Below are 21,249 nucleotides of genomic sequence, written 5' to 3' on the forward strand. Positions count from 1 at the left end.
CTATCCAATGAATATGCTGGATGTCTTTATGTGTTCTGTATGTGTTCTGTATGAGCATCTATCACTGGCAACTTATAAAACACTAATTCAATTTAAGCTTTAACTGTGTAGTGTAACATTAACGTTCGTTCCAATCCAAGTAACAGTTTAATTTATCTTGCAGAAAGAATCTTTGTCATTAGAGATGTGGCTTTTGATTGTCCTAGTGAAATAATATTGAATCCATCACACATTTTTTTCTTTTATTGGACAATCTCTAATTATCTTGAAGTAAAAAAAACTCTCTCTCGGTTCGTTTTCTTTGGAGGCTCATTGAATAACAAATCCTTAGGCACACATTGTTGGTGAGACAAAAGGTATATATTTGCAAATAGGGTCAGAGGGAGAAGACAAAAGATCAAAACCCTCTGCCCCTGAGTACAATCATTAGCAGGCTTTTATCCCCTCTTTTCTGGCACGTGTACAGAAACAGGAACTCTTACAACTCATTTCCGGTTCATACAAACATGCATGAGAATACGTCAGATCATGCATCCCATGTGTATTATAATTAGCTACTTAAGTATGCGGGGCGGATAGGCTTAATATGTATTAGGTTATTGCGCTTGCCCAGAAAGCACTGGAGGTTATGGAGGGTTTAACCTCAAGGCTAAAATGGCAATTATTCTTATCTTAGCCTAAAAACCGTGGGAGCCATCAAGGAAAGTGTGATTTAGTGTAACAAAGAGATAGTAAATTTGCAGAACAAAGAGAGCTCTTGGAGTTTTTCCTTCAGTTTCCAACCCCCCCCTTCCCTCTCTCATTAAGGAGACAAGGAGGGCTGGCAGCCTTGCTTATTCAAAGGACAACCCTATTGATGGGAGCTAACAGCTATTGATAATGCATTTTTAATAATATTTCTAACAATATTCCCCCCTCAAGATGCTTTCTGATCTTTACTTCATTTGGGCATATCAAGATAATTACGAGGAATTTTTCTGAGGACCATGACTTTTGCTACAGTCTGTGCTTTTAGAGGGACTGCTGCAACCTGCATTCCTTCTACTGTGGTGGTTATCAATCTAGTAAGACAAGGAATGAGACAAGGGATAAAAATCAAACCAGTTAGAGCACACAAAAGCACAAACCCTACTTTTTTCCACCAGGGTCCTCCAAATAATTGAAACCACCAGTCCTTATTCCATGTGGTTTCCCACGTTTGTATTGGTACATGGGCTATTTTCCTAATCTCTTTGGCAATCTCTAAGACCACCTTCCCGTTATCATCTATTTGGAGGCAACAATTAGAAAGGTTGAACTTTCCACAGACTCCGCCATCCTCTGCGAGTAAATAGTCTAAAGCCATTCGATTTTGGTATATGGCTTCCCTCATCTGAGAACTTTGTCGAGCCAGCAACTCGAGAGCAGTGGCGGTCTGGTTAGTAATTACTTCCAAGACTGCCTGCAACCGGATGATTCTATTCAGCATATATATTGGTGTCCGGTAGCCCCAACTCCCATCATTAGCCCATGTAGCTGGTCCATAATACTCAATAATCCTCTGAGGAGGCCACTCATCCTCCTTCCACTTTTGGGAGCCACCCTGTGTCAAACTTACATCAATACTTCTCTTGGCCCTGTTCCAATCATCATACAAAGAGACTCCCAGCTTATTTCCACCCTCAGATGGTAACAAAAAGAAAGATGGTACAATTACTCCAATATAGCAGGTTCCTGTCCACCCTCGTGGTAGGACCGTATAGGCACGCTTTCCACAAATCCAATAATGTCCTTTTAGGGCCCTGTGTTCCCCTCCCAAGGCTAGGGGGTCACGGCTGTGGAAAAGAAGGGGATAGTATTTGGTGCCCTTATGCCCTAAAGGGCCAGTGTGATAGTTACTCAGTTTAAACTGACATTTCCATACGCCATCTTTATCCCTATACTCGCACTTGGTTATTTCATTTGTGTCATTCAAGGCACTCCAATATGCATTAAACCTTGCCACTGTGCCATTCAGGTGTGCCCATTGCCACTTATAAATGTAGGTAAATCGTTCGCCTCGGGTCTTTTCATATGCCTGACATCTGGTAGGGTCAGGATCGAAAGGTAATATTCTTGTCCTTTTGAGATTTTGCATCTGCGGGGAGATTGGGAGCCTAATGGCAGCAGAATTCCATTGATCAGCATACCTCCTGCATACTCGGGCCCATTTTAATGTCCATGTACACTGACTATGTCCTAACCTCCTTCCTGTACCATTACTGCTAATACAGTACTCTCCCAATGCCACTTGGGAAAGATCCCAGCTGTGGTTCTCATCCCATTCTTGACCAGTACTCTTAACATCTGCTTTGTCACTGACTAACCATTTTGGGGCCAAAGGAAAAGCCCTCCAAGGCCACTGTTCTCCGGCCTCTCGGAGCCCCCCACAGGCCCAGCAGTTGGTAAGATTAAAAGTACTTGCAATTCTCTCCATCATATCAACATACAAATTTGTCCCTGGGGGAGTAATTTGGGAAAGCGGGGGCATAGGCCAGTGGCTAAGGCTATGCAATCCTGCTTCTTTCATTATGCAGATAACAACAAGGCACATTATAATTCCCACCATATTTTCCCTTTTACTTTCCGGACTAATTTTCTGAACTTTGATTAAGCCGTCTCAGGCGCACTTGGAGATCACCAGTAGGTTCACAGCTCCACTTGCTGGCTTCTTGTTCCGAAGACGACTCAGCTTCCGGAGTGAGTTCGTCTTGGGAGTTGTTGTCCTCTGACGCTTGTGGATGTCGTTTCACACGGGTATGGTGTATCCAACGGTCATGGCCAGCAATCTTTACAGCGGTGTGGGTTGTTAGAAGTACCTGGAAAGGGCCACTCCACCTCTCAGTCAGAGGTTCCTTCTTCCACCGCTGCACCAAGACCCAGTCTCCCGGGGAGAAGTCATGTACCGGTACGTCTAAAGGCAGGCGCTGAAAGGAGGCTGCATACCTGTGAAGAGAAAACAAGACAGACTGCAAAGCAATAACGTACATATGAAGCTCACTATTACCTAATTCAAAAGTTACATTCTCTCGCATCCCAGGAGGTAAGACTCGAGGGGGCTTGCCAAACATAATTTCATATGGGGTCAATTTAAGGCCCCGTCGAGGAGTGTTTCGAATGCAAGTAAGGGCGAGCGGTAATGCTTGAGGCCACTTAAGACGTGTTTCAATACAGATTTTGGTGAGCAAAGTCTTTAAAGTCCTATTCATACGTTCCACTTGTCCTGAACTCTGTGGTCTCCATGGTGTGTGTAATTTCCAAGTAACCTTGAGAGTTTGCGCGACTCCTTGAACCACTTTTCCCACGAAGTGTTGTCCCTGATCCGACTCAATGGACTCAGGCAGGGAATACCGTGGAATGATCTCCTGCAACAAATACTTCACTACTGTAGCCGCAGTGGCAGTCCTGGTGGGCCAGGCCTCGACCCAACCAGAGAGCTGGTCTACCATGACAAGTAAAAACCCGTGATGTCCGGACCGTGGGAGCTCGGCAAAATCAATCTGCCATGCCTGTCCAGGGTACGCTGCCCAGGGTCTACCTCCCATTGGCACAGGGGGTTTCCTTCGGGGGTTTACTTTCTGGCATGTGATGCACTTGGTAGCAATGCGCTGAGCTTCTACATATAGCCCTGGAACTACTGCTTGGCGAATCACTAGATCACCCATGGCCAAGCCTCCCATATGGGTTCTTGCATGGAGCTGTTGCAGCACCTCCCGAAGCAATGGCCTGGGTATCATGACTTTCCCTCCTGGTACTATCCACCACCCCTGGGAGTTCTTTTCTGCACAAGCTCTTTGTGCAAATTTATCTTCTTCAGGGGAATACTGTGGGACTAAATCTTGGATGTCTGGCCATATGGCATGGGACATGGCCTGCTTGGATACCTCCTCCGCTTCTCCCCCAATAAATGCAGCTTCCTTTGCTGCTGAATCAGCCTTTGCATTTCCAAGCTTATGCTTTTCCTCAGCAGCCTTCCCATGGGCCCGCACATGAATGACTGCTACCTCTTTAGGCTGGTGGAGTGCCTCTAGTAGCTTGATAATCTGGGGGCCATTAGCAATTTTATTCCCAGAGGCCGTAATAAAACCCCTTTCTTTCCACAATAGTCCGTGTGCATGGACTGTAGAAAAAGCATAGCGAGAGTCAGTGTATATATTAACCCGCTGGTCTGTCCCCAGCTGTAATGCTCGGGTGAGCGCAGTGAGTTCTGCGGCCTGTGCCGACCATGAGCTTGGCAATGACTCCCTCCATACTACCTTATCCAAGGTTACCACTGCACATCCTGTTCGTCTTTTTCCATCGATGACAGAGCTGGAGCCGTCTACGAAGTATTCAACATCTGGGTCCTCAATTGGGTCTTCAGCAAGATCAGGTCGCACCTGTGTGGTTTGATTTAGGACCTCAAGGCAGTCATGCATCGGTTTTCCTGGCTCCGGCAGCAAGGTTGCAGGGTTTAAAGCTGTAGTATGTTTGAAAGTAAGTCCTGGATTAGAGAGCAAAAATATCTCATACCGTGATTGTCTGGAGGGGTTAAGAAATTTCCCTCCCTCAGTCCCTAGGATCTGGGGAACTCCATGAGGAGTGAGTATTTCCATATCCGCACCCATGACTATCTTCTGGGCTTCTTCAACAACCACTGCTGTGGCTGCCACAGCCCGAAGACAGGCTGGCCACCCGAGTGCCACTGGATCTAGAACCTTTGAGTAATATCCCACGGGTCTCCAGGTCGGGCCCGATGGCTGTGTCAGCACCCCTGATGCAACCCCTCGATTCTCATGAACATACAGTCGATATGGCTTTTTACTGTTTGGGATGGCCAGGGCAGGGGGCTGGGTTAATGCTGCTTTAAGCAGATCAAAGGCATGCTGCATTTCTTTATTCCATTTCCATTTAGTGAGACTCTCCTTAGTCAGGGAGTCATACAGTGGTCTAGCCTTCCCACCATAATCTGGTATCCATAGTCGACAGAACCCAGTTAGCCCTAGGAATGCTCGTAGCTCCTTGGGTGACTTAGGTGGGGTTAGACCTTGGATTGCCTGTATGCGATCTGCACTTAGGGCTCTGACTCCTTTTGAGAGCTTATATCCCAAAAATGTGACTTCAGGCTGACATATCTGGGCTTTCTCTCTAGAAACTTTATATCCTTTTTCCCCTAGAGTGTTTAGGAGTGACCTGGTGGCTTCCTCACAGAGCTGCAAGTTTGGGCTTGCAACTAGCAGGTCATCCACATACTGGAGGAGAGTCACTGCAGGGTGTGATCCCTTCCATTCCCCCAAGTCCTTCTGAAGGGCAAGTCCGAAAATATGAGGGGCTGCTACGAATCCTTGTGGGAGAACTGTCCACATGAGTTGGGCTTTATGGAAGGTGTCTGGATCCTCCCATTCAAAAGCAAACAATTTTTGACTGTCTCGGTGAAGGGGAATAGAGAAGAAAGCATCTTTCAAATCTAGCACTGAAAATATTTCAGCTTCCCCCGGTACTTGTGTCAAAATCGTGTGAGGGTTCGGGACTACAGGATGGTCTGAAAGGACCTTCTTATTTACTGCCCGTAAGTCTTGGACCAGTCTGTATGAGACCCCATCTGCCTTTGGCACTCCAAGGATGGGGGTGTTATAGGGTGAAGACCCTTCCACTAGCCATCCGTACCTCTTGTATTTCTCTATTAATGGCTTGAGTCCAGCTCTGGCCGCTCGGCTGAGTGGGTACTGCTTTACCCGAACGGGCCCCTCCCCATCCTTGAGTACGATCCTTACCGGGGAGACGAACTTAGCTCGCGCAGGGGTTCCATCAGCCCATACTGAGGGGTCTACTCCAGTCATGTGATCTTCTGGACTTACTGCAGGGCGTCGGTCCTTCAGGAGAGCCATCTGATAGTTTGAGCTCTGCTTGACAGGTAGCTGGACCACCATCTGATCGTCTCTGAAAAAGATCTCAGCTTGCAATTTTGTGAGTAAGTCCCGCCCAAGGAGTGCAACCGGGCAACTTGGAGAATACACAAAGGAGTGCTCGAGCAAATGGTCTCCCACCTTGGTGAGGAGTGGTTTACAAACAGGGAGTCGGGTTTGCATTCCCTCAATCCCTTCTACAAGTACATGCTGTTCACTAGTTCCTGCACAGGGGGTTTTTTCTGGAATCATTGAAAATGTAGCCCCAGTATCCACCAAGGCTTCAAAGTTTTTGCCACCAACCCTAATGGTTACCATGGGATCTTCTCGGGCTCCAACCCGAAGGGTAGTGGTCTTAGATCCCTGTCCCCTTCATTCTGAATCCTCACCCTTGTCTTCTGCCCGCATGAGGTGACCTCTCGGTTCCCTCTCTCTCTTCTCCTTCAACTTCGGGCATTCCCTTTTCCAGTGTCCTTTCTCTTTGCAATAAGCACAAACGTCTGCTCCCACTCTTTCTCCTTTCCCCTTCTGCATCCCAGCCTTTTCAGAGTTCCCTCCAGTTATAGCAGCTGCTAGTGCTGCCATCTGTCGCTGAGCCTTTTTATCCTCTTTGCGCTCCTGCACTTGCTCACGATTCCCATACACCTTATATGCAATTTCCACCAGCTCTGAAATCGGTTTCCCAGCACCTCCCTCAGTTTTCTGTAACTTCTTACGGATATCAGCAGCAGATTGACCAATAAACATAAGATTTACCATGCGCTGGTTATCTGGGGCTTCTGGATCCAGATCCGAAAACCTGCGAAACGCCTCATACAGCCTCCCAAGGAAAGCTGAGGGATCCTCCTCTTTTCCCTGTCTCACTTCATACAACTTAGACAGATTGGTAACCCGAGGCACTGCCTTTCCCATTGCTTCCACTATAATTCCCAGATACCGTGCACTCAGCTCTCTGCCTTCGGCAGTGTGATTATCCCATCTCGGCTCTTCTACAGGGAAGGTATCACGCAGAGTACGACCAGCAGCACCCTCTAACTCAACTCTGGCTGTCGCAATACGCTCTGCTGTCCCTAACACTAATCTCCTCTCCTCCGGGGTTAGGAGGGTCTGGAGCATCATCTGGACATCAGCCCAAGTGGGTCGATGAGTCTGCCCAATGGATCGAAACAAATCCCTCATCTTTTCAGGGTCTTCACGAAAAGAGGGGCTCTGATTCTTCCAGTTAAATAAATCTGAAGTGCTAAATGGGGTGTAGACAAAAGTTGCAGTGCCTCCTTCCCCAATAACCTCTCGCATCGGACAGTTCAACACCGGCTGTGACTCTACAGGCTTGCGCAAATAATAACCCTTATTTCCTGATTCAGATGAGGCACTTGGCTGAGGCTCACGCTCTAACTCATTAGGTATGCCTTGGTACGTCGGTGGTGGTCTCTCTAAGGGAGGGGGCGGTGGTGCAGAAGGACTGGATGCCGAGGAGGCGTCTGACTCATCTTCGCTACCCGACAGGGCAACCGGAGCACGGGTCCGGTACTCAGCCAATTCAGAATTCCCCCCCTCATTAGACTCAGGAAGTACTGGCGCCCCCCCCCGAGTCTTTTTCTTAACAAGCATCACATGAGACTTTACTAAGTAATTCTTAATCCAAGGTGGCTGATTTTGAACCACCCACAACCAACAATCAATATAAGGAAACTGATTCCAATACCCATTTTGCATAACAATTTCATGGATAGCTATCACTTCTTTTAGCACAAAGGATCCTTTTGGGGTCCAGTGGACCCCAAATGTTGGCCAATCGAGTTGACAAAACTTAATTAAATCACCTTTTTTCATTTTTATTCCGTAATCGGCCGGCCTTGCAAATTTATTAAAATGACGTAATAAGCACCTTAGAGGGGTATCCGTGTTTTCTACACGGGAGCTAACCGTACCCATTTTGCCCACAAAAGTGCACCCAAGGCACACCAAATACCAAAAAGTCCCTTACAGCAGATGATTTACCATGAGAACATGCACACCTCCTGCTCCGGACCCAGAACCAAATTGGGCAAAGGGAATTCGTATACTCACTCAGATACCCCAGAGATCTCGATCCAAAGCCAAAAATGTGTACCTGGAGACTCCAAAAAAAAACAAAATTTGCATAGGAGCTCTTAGTGTTCCGGATGTTCCGGCTCACACCTCAAGCCCCCCCTCAGGGCGAGCCAAAAAGAAAGGCTCGGCGCGCAAACCCCCCGGGGGGCAGAGACGATGTGCCGACGAACTCCGGAGTTATCCAAAGAAAGCCCCACGTTGGGTGCCAGATTGAAGTAAAAAAAACTCTCTCTCGGTTCGTTTTCTTTGGAGGCTCATTGAATAACAAATCCTTAGGCACACATTGTTGGTGAGACAAAAGGTATATATTTGCAAATAGGGTCAGAGGGAGAAGACAAAAGATCAAAACCCTCTGCCCCTGAGTACAATCATTAGCAGGCTTTTATCCCCTCTTTTCTGGCACGTGTACAGAAACAGGAACTCTTACAACTCATTTCCGGTTCATACAAACATGCATGAGAATACGTCAGATCATGCATCCCATGTGTATTATAATTAGCTACTTAAGTATGCGGGGCGGATAGGCTTAATATGTATTAGGTTATTGCGCTTGCCCAGAAAGCACTGGAGGTTATGGAGGGTTTAACCTCAAGGCTAAAATGGCAATTATTCTTATCTTAGCCTAAAAACCGTGGGAGCCATCAAGGAAAGTGTGATTTAGTGTAACAAAGAGATAGTAAATTTGCAGAACAAAGAGAGCTCTTGGAGTTTTTCCTTCAGTTTCCAACCCCCCCCTTCCCTCTCTCATTAAGGAGACAAGGAGGGCTGGCAGCCTTGCTTATTCAAAGGACAACCCTATTGATGGGAGCTAACAGCTATTGATAATGCATTTTTAATAATATTTCTAACAATCTCCCTAACTCATTTAAAAGTAATTAGATTTTTTTCCCCTCTATGTCATATGAAACAAAGAGCCAACTTCAAGATCCTAACTCAATAGGAAGAAAAAAGCCAAATGTGTACGCAATGTATCTTGAAATCTTTTTTTCTTATTTATTTTTCTGATACAATATGCAATTCTAGAAAATAGTTATCAAGACTTGACAATCATTTGGGCCCCAAAACTGTGGATACTTACATATGTGAATAATTTTATGCCTTACATTGAATTCATGTGGATAAGTGTTAAAGGATGAGGGCCTAATTGGATTTGTACTTTGAACCCACCAGTGATTTATAATAAAAAAAGCATGTTTAGGTGGCGCAATGCCATTTGTAAATGTTTATAATTGACCTAGAATGTAAACTGTTCTCATAAAATACACAGGGCCTGGACAAGCAGGGAGTGGTAACACTGAAGGGCAATTCCCCTCCAAGTTTAGATTTCACAGTGATAGCCTGATGATAAGCAGAGTGGAGAGAAAAAGAGCAGACCAACAATGGCCAGAGATAAAGCTATAAAGAAGTAAGCATCTTCCTCTACCAAGCTCCACATTATGAAAAAATATTGCACATTTTTCTTCCCTATTTTATGGGGTTTTCCATGGGAGGAGATTATCTAGGTCACTGTTAATTAAAAGGAAAAAAAACCCAAAAGCAACCTCCCCTGTCCCCCCTTCCAAAAAAGCCCTTAAGATTTACATCCCAATATGTTACATACCATGTGCCATTTCCTAGAGGTGGGGGCATTGAACCGAGAAACCCATTTAAGTGCCTCTGCTCCTTATATAAAAGTACAGGAAAGTTAAGTGCCCAGAACAGCTAGCATGATAAGCAAAGACCTTCTTAAAGTCAGCAAGCTTAGTGTGTAGCTGCCTAAAACCAGCCAAGAGATAAATGATGAACACAGGAGTTAATCCCATCCTTGAGGTGAATTACTCAGGGCTGCAGAGAGAAGCCACAATTCATTGGGACTAACAGCCTGTAAGCAGGGCTGAATTAATGCATAGGCAAATGGCACATGCCTAGGGCCCTAAGTGAAGTAGGAGCCCAGTTGTGCTTATTTTACATGTTATAATTATTGAGTGAAAAAAGTAACATAAATATACAGTGTTATGCAGGGGCCCATGAGTTTGTTTGCCTTGGGCCCACTGAAGGGTTAACTCAGCCATGGGCAACTGGTGCCTCCTGGCTCGGGGAGCACCAGCAGCCAATTGCTGACGGGCAGGGCCCCTCAGCAGCTGAGGGGGAGGGGGGAGCGGTCCCCCAGCAGCCATAGAAGTGGTGCCAGCAAATTGGAACTAACACCAACAAAACTAGAAGTGCACCCAGCACTTCTCAAGGGAGGCACTGGCTGGGGCTCCCCACTCATAGTTTCATAGTTACATAGTTTGTAGGGTTGGAAGGGACCTGAGCAGATCATCAAGTCTGACCCCCTGCCATGGCAGGAAAAAGTACTTGGGTCAAACGACCCCAGCAAGGTGTTCGTCTAACCTTGTCTTAAAGACCCCCAGGGTCATGCACCAGGATAATTCTCTCAAAAATCTTACCCAGGAATGAGGTAAGACTAATTGGCTTATAGTTTCCTGGGTCCTCCTTCCTCCCTTTTTTGAAGAAGGGAACCATGTTGGCGCTCTTCCAGTCCTTTGGCACCACACCAGAGCACCACGAGTGCTCGTAAAGCTGTGCCAGAGGTCCCACAATGACCTCAGCTAATTCCCTCAGCACTCTGGGGTGGGAGATCATCCAGACCAGCTGATTTAAATAAATCCAGTCCCTCCAGAAGTTCCCTGACTAGATCCTCACTGACCCGTGGCCTAGGTGTATCTCCCCTGGGGCCTGAGGGGGTCCCAGTGTGGGGGCTGATCCGGTCCCTGTTCAGGAAAATGGAGGCAAAGAAGTTGTTAAATACGTTAGCTTTGTTGTCTGGTGTGATGACCAGATTTCCTAGCGTGTCTTGCAGGGGCCCCGCGTTACCCGGTACCTTCTTTTTGCCCCCATATGTATTTAAAAAAGGACTTCTTGTTGTCCTTGATCTGGGTAGCTAGTCCCAGTTCCATTTCCGCCTTGGCCTTCCTGACCACCCCCTGCAGCCCTGAGCAACCGCAGTATAGTCCTCCCTGGTGACGGCCCCTCCCTTCCATTGGGTGTATGCCTCCCTTTTAGCTAGGAGACATTCCCTGATGCTTTTGGTGAGACATGGGGGCTTTTGCACCCCCCTGCCCCCTTTTTATCTGTGTTGCAATTACCTCCCTTTGGGCTTGGAGGATCGTCTCCTTAAGGAGCGACCACTCTCCTTGGACACTTGACTCCCCTCCCCTCCAGGACCTCAGTGCCTCCCTGACTATTCTCCTTAGCTCATTGAAGTCCACCCTCTTGATATCTAGGGCTGCTGGCCATCAAGGGCTGATACGCCATGCCTATACATTAGCTGTGCCTGTAAATAGGCATCTATACCCATTCTTTCAAAGACCCAAGCAGGGCTCACCCTTTTCCTTTGAAGGAGGCAAAAAAAAAGGAGGTGTTAATATTCTGTTACAATAATCTACTGGTAACAGCATTCACCCAGAAAAGGGGAAAACCAGTCTGTTTCCCAGGTGCTAAGAATAAAAGTTATTTAGCTAGATCTAACATAGATTGGTATGTTGGTGAAAAAATATTTATTTTTAAAAGAGTTGCCTAGAAAATTGGTCAAGAAATGCCAAATATTGCTATTACCAAACATCCTTTGTGTTGTCAAAAGTACTCCTCTGGATAAATTATGTTTACTATAGTTCAGATGCAGTTTCATACTGTATTGGGACTGTATAGGTATGAGACAAGGCCACCCTGTCTCCTTTCTAACTTGGCTTCCTATTTTGTATTGTCATAGTGCCAAGAGGCCAGGATTCGATTGTTCTAGAGACTCCATACAAACACAGAACAAACAGTTCCTGCCTCAAAGAGCTTTCTGTCAAAGTACAAGACTTTATACAACAAAAGGATACACTACATGAAAGAAGAGTAATAAGAAACAATAAGACAATTTTGGCCAGTATGATGAAAACTGCATAACAGGTGCCCTCACCATCAGTCAAGTTTTTGCTAAGTATTGCACTACAGAAGTGTTGATAGAAGCAATTCAGTGAAGTGAATATCTGCATAAGTATGTTTTTTCTTTTATAAAAGCAGATATCATGGCAACTCTACAAATTTCTTAAATCGTCCATTTTACCCAAGAATCAACAGATACAGCAGATGGTTGACTATTCAAACCGTTCCCTAATAGTTTTTCTCCTCTTTAATTACATCAGTGAGTTAATTTCCTGAAAAGAATGGGGTCATGATCAAACTAAATAATCACATACAAAAATGATAGGGACAAAAATATGACTGGAACAGATGGCATTGGAAGGCATTATGGTTTGAAAATAGCAAAAGAGTTGTCGGTTTACTGTAAGTGAACATTAAAAAATAATAATATTACAGAGATATAAATGAATAGAGTTGAAGAAATCATTGAGTTAGTCAACATTTGCAACAAACTTGTGTTATCATATAATTCAAGGAAGAAGAAGAAACTCCTCATTAAAATAAGAAAGAAAACTTTAAGTTTGTTCTGGTGCTTTTCTCTGTTTCAGTTTCTATGGTTTGTTATAAATATGCTAAATTAAACTCATGCTGCAGTTTGCATGATGTTTCATTTTGCCAACAATGTTGTGATTCCATATGTGCTGGCAACTAATATATTTATCCTTGACTAGCTTGGGAACATTACTACATCTTTCTTGCTTGCTTTCTTGCCTTCTTGCTTACCTAAAATAACAAGTAGTTTAGTATTTAAGGTTTTGTCTAGGGGGGGATATAAAAAGTAACAATCTAAATTCTCTCCATTCTGAAAATATATTTTCATCACTCTATATTCCATAGTCCCAAACCGACTATCTTTTTACGCCCAGAACTCCTGTTAGCTTCACTGGGTGTTCTACCTGCAGGGGCTTGCAACATCATACATGAAAGCTTTTAGATTTGATAACCTGGAACTAAAGTATAATGTTAACATTTCCAATATTATTGTTGCAGGCATAACTGCAGCATTATAAACTGCTGCTTATTTTAGCCAAATGCTGGCTCTGGGCTGAAATTTGGCATGCAGTATCTCAGTTTGAGAGCACATTTGTTAATGCAGTTGAGAGGAGCAAGAGAATCATTTGGCTATGCAAATGAAAGCCAGATTAGGAAATCAATTTTATAGCTGATGTGCCTACAAAACTCTCAGTCACTACAGCAGATCTGTGAGCAAAGTGATCCCCATTTGTGTAACCTCAAAAATAAAAATCAAGCAACTGAAATGTGGTCAAAGGTCTGATTTTTTTCAAGCTAGTCTCCCTTTTGATAGGTACAAATTAGGCCCATGAAGGGCTAGATTCCAATTTGGGTTTTGTGCTAAGGTAAAAAGGGTGGAAGTTACAACCTCCTGTAAACCCTGTGGCGGGGGTAGTCATAACTTTCTGGTTTACTTCCAACCGTAAATATTATAAACAGATTCCAAACCTTTATTACTTAATCATGTCATTCCTTAACATGGCTGTGCAAGGAAGTAAAACTTTCTATCTCTTGAAATTGTGTAGACTGTATAAGATATCCTCCAGCATACTAGGACCAACTAGAATCTTCGGTAGAGGTGGCCATGGCTCAACATCTGCTGAACAACAGCCAATACAATCCTGCATGGGCAGGGAAATGCACTACATCCCAAAGAGGAACAACTGAATATTATTTTACTTTCAACACAACTGTAACTGTTTTATGTTATTTTCTTTTTATATTATTTTTTTTTTCTTTTCTGTATAACTGCCGCACGGCACTATCACATTTATGTAACCTTGAAGCCTTCACTGTTAACCAAAGCAAGTGCCTGGTACTATTCTCTATTGGCAGTAAGCCACACACCTGTATTCTGTAACTTTTATTTCTTATCTAAAAAGTGTCAATTTTGCAGAAACAAAACTTATGTAGGGAATCTGCCTAGTAACTATTATGTAAAAGAAATTATCCTATCCCTGTATTTTTAGCTTATATCATAGTTAGTGTCATAGAGGCAGTCCAACCAACATCTATAAAAGAGGCAAAAAAGCAGGAAGCAGCAGAGACGACAACTGGAAAACTCTGTAGGCCCGATCACCCTGCAGACTGGTTCTCAGCCTCCCCACCTGGGCGTATCCCAGCGAAGACAAAGGCCTCGAAAACCCGACAATTGACAATGACTCACCGTGTTACAGTTTTGTACACTACATCCCATTCATGAGCTGTTGACCAGTTCTGGGACTTAAGGAGCTGGCAGCCGCACCTAGGATTGGACTAGCTTCAGTGTTGGAACGCAAGGGCTGGCTCTGGAACCCCATGAACCAACAGACCCCCTTTGTATCCAGCATACTGTACTCTACATCCCATTTATGAGCTGTTGACCAGTTCTGGGACTTAAGGAGTCGGCAGCCACACCTAGCATTGGACTAGTTCCAGTGTTGGAACGCAAGGGCTGGCTCTGGAACCTCGTGAACCAACGGACATCCTATAGACTTATTACAAAGAAAACTAACAACTTACTCTAAGCCGTCTACTTGTGCCAACTCAGCGAACCTCGAGGGCGGCTATAAAGCTACCTCAATCCCGCCCCACAAGCTGCGCGCTCGCACAGCTTCGCAAAGCCCACGGCTCCCCTAAGCGGTGCCAGAACCGCTAGCCTGGCATACCGCCACAACAACCAGGAGTGTCTGGAGAATCATGGTTACATCTGCAACATGTCTTTTCATACCCTACCTTAAGTGACAAGTAGGGCTGTGTGAACTTTCACTGGCAGTTTCATTTGACACTGTTTCTACTCATTTCAAGCTCAAAACAGCCAGATTGAAACCAAACAGAGGGCTCTGAAACAGCCTCAAAATGAAACGAGGCAAATCAAAAAGTTTCAAAATTTTCTAAACATTTTGAGTGTTGAAGCTCAAGCTGGGCTTGCCTGCAGGGAAACAGAAACTAAAGTAAGGAGAGGAAGAGGGAGGAATGGGGGGGAGGGGAAGGAGCTCTCTCATTATTGACTGTGTAGCTGGCCAGTGACTGTCATCCTCCCCTGAGGTCCCCTCCAATCCCAGTGCTCTGGGGGAGGGATGGAAAAACTGCATACAAGGCAGCATTGTTTGAACTGCCCTGCTTTCTGCCTTGGGGTCAGTTATACTGAGATGTGTTCCAGCAGCTCAGCATCAGACAGCTATGGCTAGCCTAGCAGCACTGATCTTCTAAAGGATTCCCTACTTGCTAGCAAGTGGGATTTCAGATTCAGAATACCTTTTTCTTTGAGGCTCTTTTATTTTATTATTATATTCATTGATTTATTCTTTTGAACTCTATAATTATATTGGATAAGATTTCTATAGAATTAAATTTATATAAAAAGGGAAATACATTTATATTTTATTTCTATACATTTAAAGCTTTGCAGTATATATCATACATTATAGATACAAACAAAGCCATATTTCTATTTACTTTTATACATTTCTTATTTGCATCACACACCTAGTACCAATGCTCTTGCGCCTACATTTTTTAATTTATATAGGGGCAAAGCCATATAATTGCTGTTATACATTTCTTATGTATAACATAGGCCCGGCTCTGAAAAGTGGTTTGTAAATTCAAACAAGCACCTAACCTCATCACCAGAACTCAAGCCAACTTCCTACAGCTCAAAACACAAAACCTGCCAACTATCTCCAGTACCCACATAAACTGCACACCAGAACCTATCAAGGACAACAAAACCCAACTACCTTTTGGGGGCACATTCCTCACCAAAAAAACCACTCTGCCTCCAGTCTCTCAGGCCTGGTCCTGGAAGGGAACAATTTACAAACCACTTTTGTAGAAGAAGCATCTCCTATTTGAGAGGAAAGAGGGGCTCTGTGACAGTTTAGCTAGGCTATCAGAGATGCTGCTGGTGCAACTGTGCTCACTCACTAAGTTATTTTATACCTGTTGTCATGTAAATTGGTGGACCAGACTGAGGATGTAGGGGAGGAGGAGACTTCATTGGGGCACACTACCATGCTGTGTAGATGCCCCAGTGCTAGCAAGGGCACACTTTAACGCACACACAATGTCACCCACCCATGTCACGAGTTTTGCCTGTCAAGAGCCAGAAGTACAGGGCCCCAGAATCCAAAAGCCCCTGCACCTATCTCCTTGAAAGCTGGCAGGCTTTGTGGCCTCACCCTGCTGCACCTTAACACACACATAGTGTCACCCATGTCACAAGTTTTGCTTGTCAGCAGCTTAAGATACAATTTCCCAGGAAGCCCTGCACCTGTCTTCTTGAAGCTTGGCAGGCTTCATGATCTTAGAACGGGCTACCATTCCTAGAAATTTCATCCAAATCAGACCAGAAATGATGTTTCAAGCTTCCCTATAATAGCCTATGAGCAAAACATCAAAACAGCATTGAAACAATGAAACTGTTTTGCCAAAATGAAATGGGACGGAAGGTTTTAATTGAAATGAAATTCAAAACAAAATGCTGTTCTGTTGAAACATTGAAAAACAAGTCGAAACGGAACAGTGCCGTTTCACAGAGCCCTAGTAACAAGGCTTCCCCTTTTGCAAGCTAAGGCCAAATAGCATGATTTTGCCTTTAATAAGAATGTTAGATAAGATCTAATATCAATCTATAATATCACTTATATTCACTTTTGCTTAACATTAATCAGGCAGTTTTCAAATGCACATAATAGCATTCATTACTGAATTAATATACGGACCCTGCCACGTTACACTTAAGACGTCATTAACCAGTTAATTACATCTTAACTTGTAACCCAAACACATGTTAAAGCAATTAATGGAATAATAAAGCAAGGGATAAGCCACAAAATTATTCCTCAAAAAATGTATAACAGCTTAATGGCTGTTTCCTATGAAGCCATGAATTGAACCTGTGGGCATGTGTATCCCTGCAGCTGGGAGCCCTGTCAGCTGCAGACTCCCAGCTATGGGAGTACATGATGCACTTCTAGGGTTGGGAGCTTGGATCACCTAATAGGACTTCCAGCCGTGGGAGTGCTTGGTACACTCCCGTGACTGAGAGTCCTGTCAGCTGCTGGCTCCCAGTCTTGGGAGTGGGTGGTGGAATACCACAGCTGGGAACCCAGATCTGCTGAGGAGATCTCAGCCACAGAAGCCTGCTACTTGCTGATGCAGGAGTAGCCCAGGATTGTAATCCTGGGCTCCCTCTGCACTGGTTATGAGGTGTGATGGGATCTGATATTCAATCCCACAATCACAGCTTCTGCCATATACTTATATCATGGCAGGATTCACAATTGTGTGGATCATGCATCAGATGCTTTTGTGCCTTTATTTACGTGTTTGGCAGGGACCTAAGTGAAATCTAAGCCTAATTCCAGGACACCCTGTATCAAGCATCTTACTAAATTTGTTAGTGTGTACCACATTGATTTATTTTAGCATTGACCTTTTTTTTCCTTCTGGTATTTCATCTTTTGCCTGTTAGAAATAGAGGTTTCAAAAATATAGACATTTTAGCATCACATTTAGCAGCAGAGTTTAAAGTGATGGTAAAAAGAAACAGACAGGGTACCTGAAATGTTCATGTACCTACTGGCATTTCATTGCTAAATATACGGACTCAAACTTTAAATTAACTTTGGCTAAAGTAAAGTAAGGGCTAAAGTAAGTACGCAATGGTCATTTATCCATTTCACTTTACAGGCATGAAGTAGGAGACACATGATAGTTTTGGTGTGGATAAAAGCAAATGCTTAAATAGCAGTAGTAGAGATACTGCAGGCTGTAAATGACAGAAGGTATTTAAATACAGCCTTTAGCCATTACTCATATGACCCTCTGTCTGTAATTTTGGTCACTTTCTAATCATTTTCACTTGTATGAAATTCAAGGAAGCCCTGCCTTTTGGAAACAAGTACAAAGGAAAGTCCAATAGTGATACCACTTATAAATTTACTCCCTTAGGGTTCTCAGGTTATTCTAATCTGTGCTTCAGTATAGATAGGGGAAATATTCTCTGGGCATTGCAGAAAAAAATGTTCAGTAATAATTCTATTGGTTCAGTCATATTCCCTCTGGGTATGTGTATACGTTTATGCACATCTAAACTTAATGCGCCTTTACTTAAGGTGCATTAAGATGAATTAAGCGCACATCTACATGTGCATTAAGGTGCATTAAACTTAGGCACAAATAGCTAAGTCACTGTGATAGTTCTGCTTATAGCCTAGTGTATTATTCTAGCCACTCCTTACTGAGATTGCTTGGTCTTGGACCCCTTGAGGTACAGGGCAACTCTCTCCTGCCACGTCTTGATTACTGAATGATGTTATTAGTCAGGAGGTGTTATTTCTCTTCTACCACAGTAGAACTCGGGCAATGTACGTGGAGATTTTCTTAGGTTACCACCTCCACTGTAACTCTTCAACACGTCACCCAAGTCTTACATCATCAAGTGAAATCACAGTCTTATTTTTTGTGTTAAACAGTTTTCTTTATTTTTCAGGATTTATTTTTATATCTATAGTCAACTCACTGTTTGAAGGGCTGTTGTTACTTCACGCCGTGTCAGGTAAGTCTTAATATTAACTTAGACAGGATTCAACTAGATCCAATCTTGTGGGTTGTACAATTTGGTATAATCTTAATTTAACAGTTCAAATGCCAGCGTAGAATTCCTATTTAGTACCGTCTATAGCCTTCTTTCTCTCTCTCTCTCTCTCTCTCTCTCTCTCTCTCTCTCTCTCTCTCTCTCTCCCCCTCCTTTTCTCAGGTTCCCCAGTCTCCTGACATGTTCTCATTTCTGAAGAACTCTCAAAGTGCTACTGCCTCTTTAAGGGTTTTAGTAAGTAGTCATCACCCAGGCTTCCTCACCCTTCAGCTTCTATAGAGCCCGATTGGCTCAAATCAAAGTCCAAATGAAGAAAAAAACAAAACCACTTTTGCTGTAACTAGAATGATAGCCACTTTCCTCACCATGTGGCTTTCTTGGCTCCCTTTCATACGCAGCTCGGGATATTACCTTTGGAAGAATTTTCGTTGCCGGTGACTCCCGACTTAACAGGATCCATTCAAGCTCTTTTCCCTGCTCTAACCTGGTCCTAGGGGTTTCCTTCTGTCCCTGCGGTCTTCTAGAACTTTCCCCCCAGTGATGTCCTCCACTCCTTTTTCCTTCTGTGCCCCACCCCTCAACTCACAGGGTTGCTGTATCTTCATGAAGCAGCTGCTCCCGAGCATCACCCTCCTTCTGTTTTCACCTCTCTCTCCCACTCAGTCTCATTCCCTAAGGTGAGTATGTTATTTATTGCCTGTTTCTCTTCACAGTCTCATTAGTGCACATGCAGGCATGCTGATTTGCATTAACACAGTGTGTATCCATAGACATACACTGTGCTAATACATTAGCGCATCTACACATGTCCTAATGCAGCTTAGCTATTTGCACCTAAATTTAATACCTACTTTAAAAATGGTAATTTTAAGCTAAGCCTCCTTAAAAGAGGCACATGTAGACACACCCACTTTCTATAATACATGGTAAATGGTAAATAACTTTCAAGGCCTATTTTGCTATAGTTCCATATATTCAATAGTATCTTAATACACAATACATTCAGCAACTCTAGCAAGCAACCACAATAAAACCATTTCTTTTCTATGTAAAATGATGACGTTTTGGAAACTGTATTTTATGTTGGAAAACTTCAATGGAAAATTCCTGAACAGCTGTACCAAAGGCTTTAAGATAGAAACTGGAACCAGGTCCCATTTCATCCCTAGATATTAAACAATCACAATGTGAGACAATAGATCAGTGATTCCACGTTAAAATTTCAGTCTGTTTCAATTACCTGTTTGTTATATCCATCCAAGTTCTGAAATTCTTGACATCTTCAATATATCTGACTTCTCGATTTGAAAAATTGAATACATTACACTAGCATTAGTTGTCTGGTATTGTCTTCATTCCGTAGAAAGAACTCTGCACCATACATATAGGGTTTCCTTATTCCCTTAGCCATGCTGGTTAATTTCTTGTTATGACTTAGACCTACAAGTGGAGATTTTCCACCATGAAAAACTAAGATTTGAAGTCTATACACACACACACACAGACACACGCACAGACACATAGACACTTTACATTTAACATAACAGATTTTTGCCTACACATACTTTTTATGGGTCTATTTTCTTTTTCCCATCATCAGAAAGGACTGTTCAGCAGCTTACACTATGGCTCTCATTTTTCTACATGCAGCATCAAGGGCAGATATTAAAATCCTTTAAGGGTTCTGGTATCCATCTTTACTGTGCACAGTGCGTGCATCTACATGAGATGCTATGTCACCATAGCTCATCGCTAAAGCAACATAGCATCGGCAGTCATGAACCATGATGCCATGGGCTCTTTGCTACTGCACAGTAGGGTCGGAAACAACCCATGCAGTCCTGGGACTGTGCAGTAACTGTGCAGTAACAGCAGCTACTGTGCAATCATTTAGTACTTGCTTGAGCAAGTACTAAATGACTGCGCACTAATAACCATGCAGTCAGGTGCATGTGTAGATGCACCCACTATATTAGAGATAGTCATAAATAATACAGTTATTTTAAAATGGTTTTCATCATTTTATATTGCCACAATTAATTTTTTATTTTTTATTTGAAACAACATTTCAATCTCAGGTTTTCATTGTTTTTAAATGAAGATTAAAAAGTATAAGGAATGAAAAATGAAGGCTAAAAAAGATTTGAATTTGACTGAAATGTTTCATTTTAAGAGATCTAAACTACTTTGAACTCTATCTTCCAGAAAGTTTATTTTTGTTCTTGTTTTTGTTTTAGAGCAGAAAAAAAAATTAAATCAAATGATTTCTTATGAAAAGGAAACATCTGGTTCTGTACTATCCATAATCACTTGCTTTTCATTCTTCACAGCATCAGTATCACCCATATATATAGCTCATAAAATTCATATATTGCACAGTTGCAAATTCACTGATTTTTGGCATCCCGTAAGTCCCATTGGTGATCTTGGCTTTCACCGGGTCTAGCTTTGGGTTACAGAAATCTGTGATTGCTAGTTCCCTCCTCGTTTAACCCAAGAGAACTGTCTCGGAGCTCATGAAGGGCTTTCAGTTCAGCTGCAGACTTATGCCGCCACTGGAGAGGGAATGGGAGTATTAACCAGCCTCTAGCCTTTCCTCAAGTGTCATAGTCCTTCTGTAAGGTTGAGAAGGGAAAATTAAGGTGCCCCAAACAGCAGGAAATGAGAAAATCCATTGACTAAATGAGAAAATCCATTGACTAAAAA

At 43.4% G+C, this 21,249-nt stretch overlaps 1 protein-coding gene across 2 annotated transcripts; it reads right to left on the reverse strand.

The window, feature by feature from the left end:
- Nucleotides 1-297: 297 nt before the first annotated feature.
- LOC149865891 (endogenous retrovirus group 3 member 1 Env polyprotein-like) lies at nucleotides 298-8,817 on the reverse strand. 2 transcript variants are annotated; one of them, XM_090042633.1, is made up of 2 exons: nucleotides 7,974-8,817; nucleotides 298-2,964 (listed from the first exon to the last, which is right to left on the reverse strand). In XM_090042633.1, the coding sequence occupies exon 2, from the start codon at nucleotides 2,585-2,587 to the stop codon at nucleotides 941-943; it is 1,647 nt and encodes a 548-aa protein (XP_089898759.1). In that variant the 5' UTR covers nucleotides 2,588-2,964; nucleotides 7,974-8,817; the 3' UTR covers nucleotides 298-940. The 2 variants fall into 2 exon arrangements, with proteins under 2 accessions (XP_089898759.1, XP_089898758.1); XM_090042632.1 differs by having other exon boundaries at nucleotides 7,905-8,817.
- Between the last annotated feature and the right edge of the window lie 12,432 nt (nucleotides 8,818-21,249).

The sequence above is a fragment of the Crocodylus siamensis genome, chromosome 4 (genome assembly GCF_052110815.1).
Source record: "Crocodylus siamensis isolate JL-2025a chromosome 4, ASM5211081v1, whole genome shotgun sequence".
NCBI lineage: Eukaryota > Metazoa > Chordata > Crocodylia > Crocodylidae > Crocodylus > Crocodylus siamensis.

Excerpts from the sequence above, each read along its gene's own strand:
- LOC149865891 (XM_090042633.1), bottom strand. The coding sequence starts at position 2,587 with ATGGTGGGAATTATAATGTGCCTTGTTGTTATCTGCATAATGAAAGAA.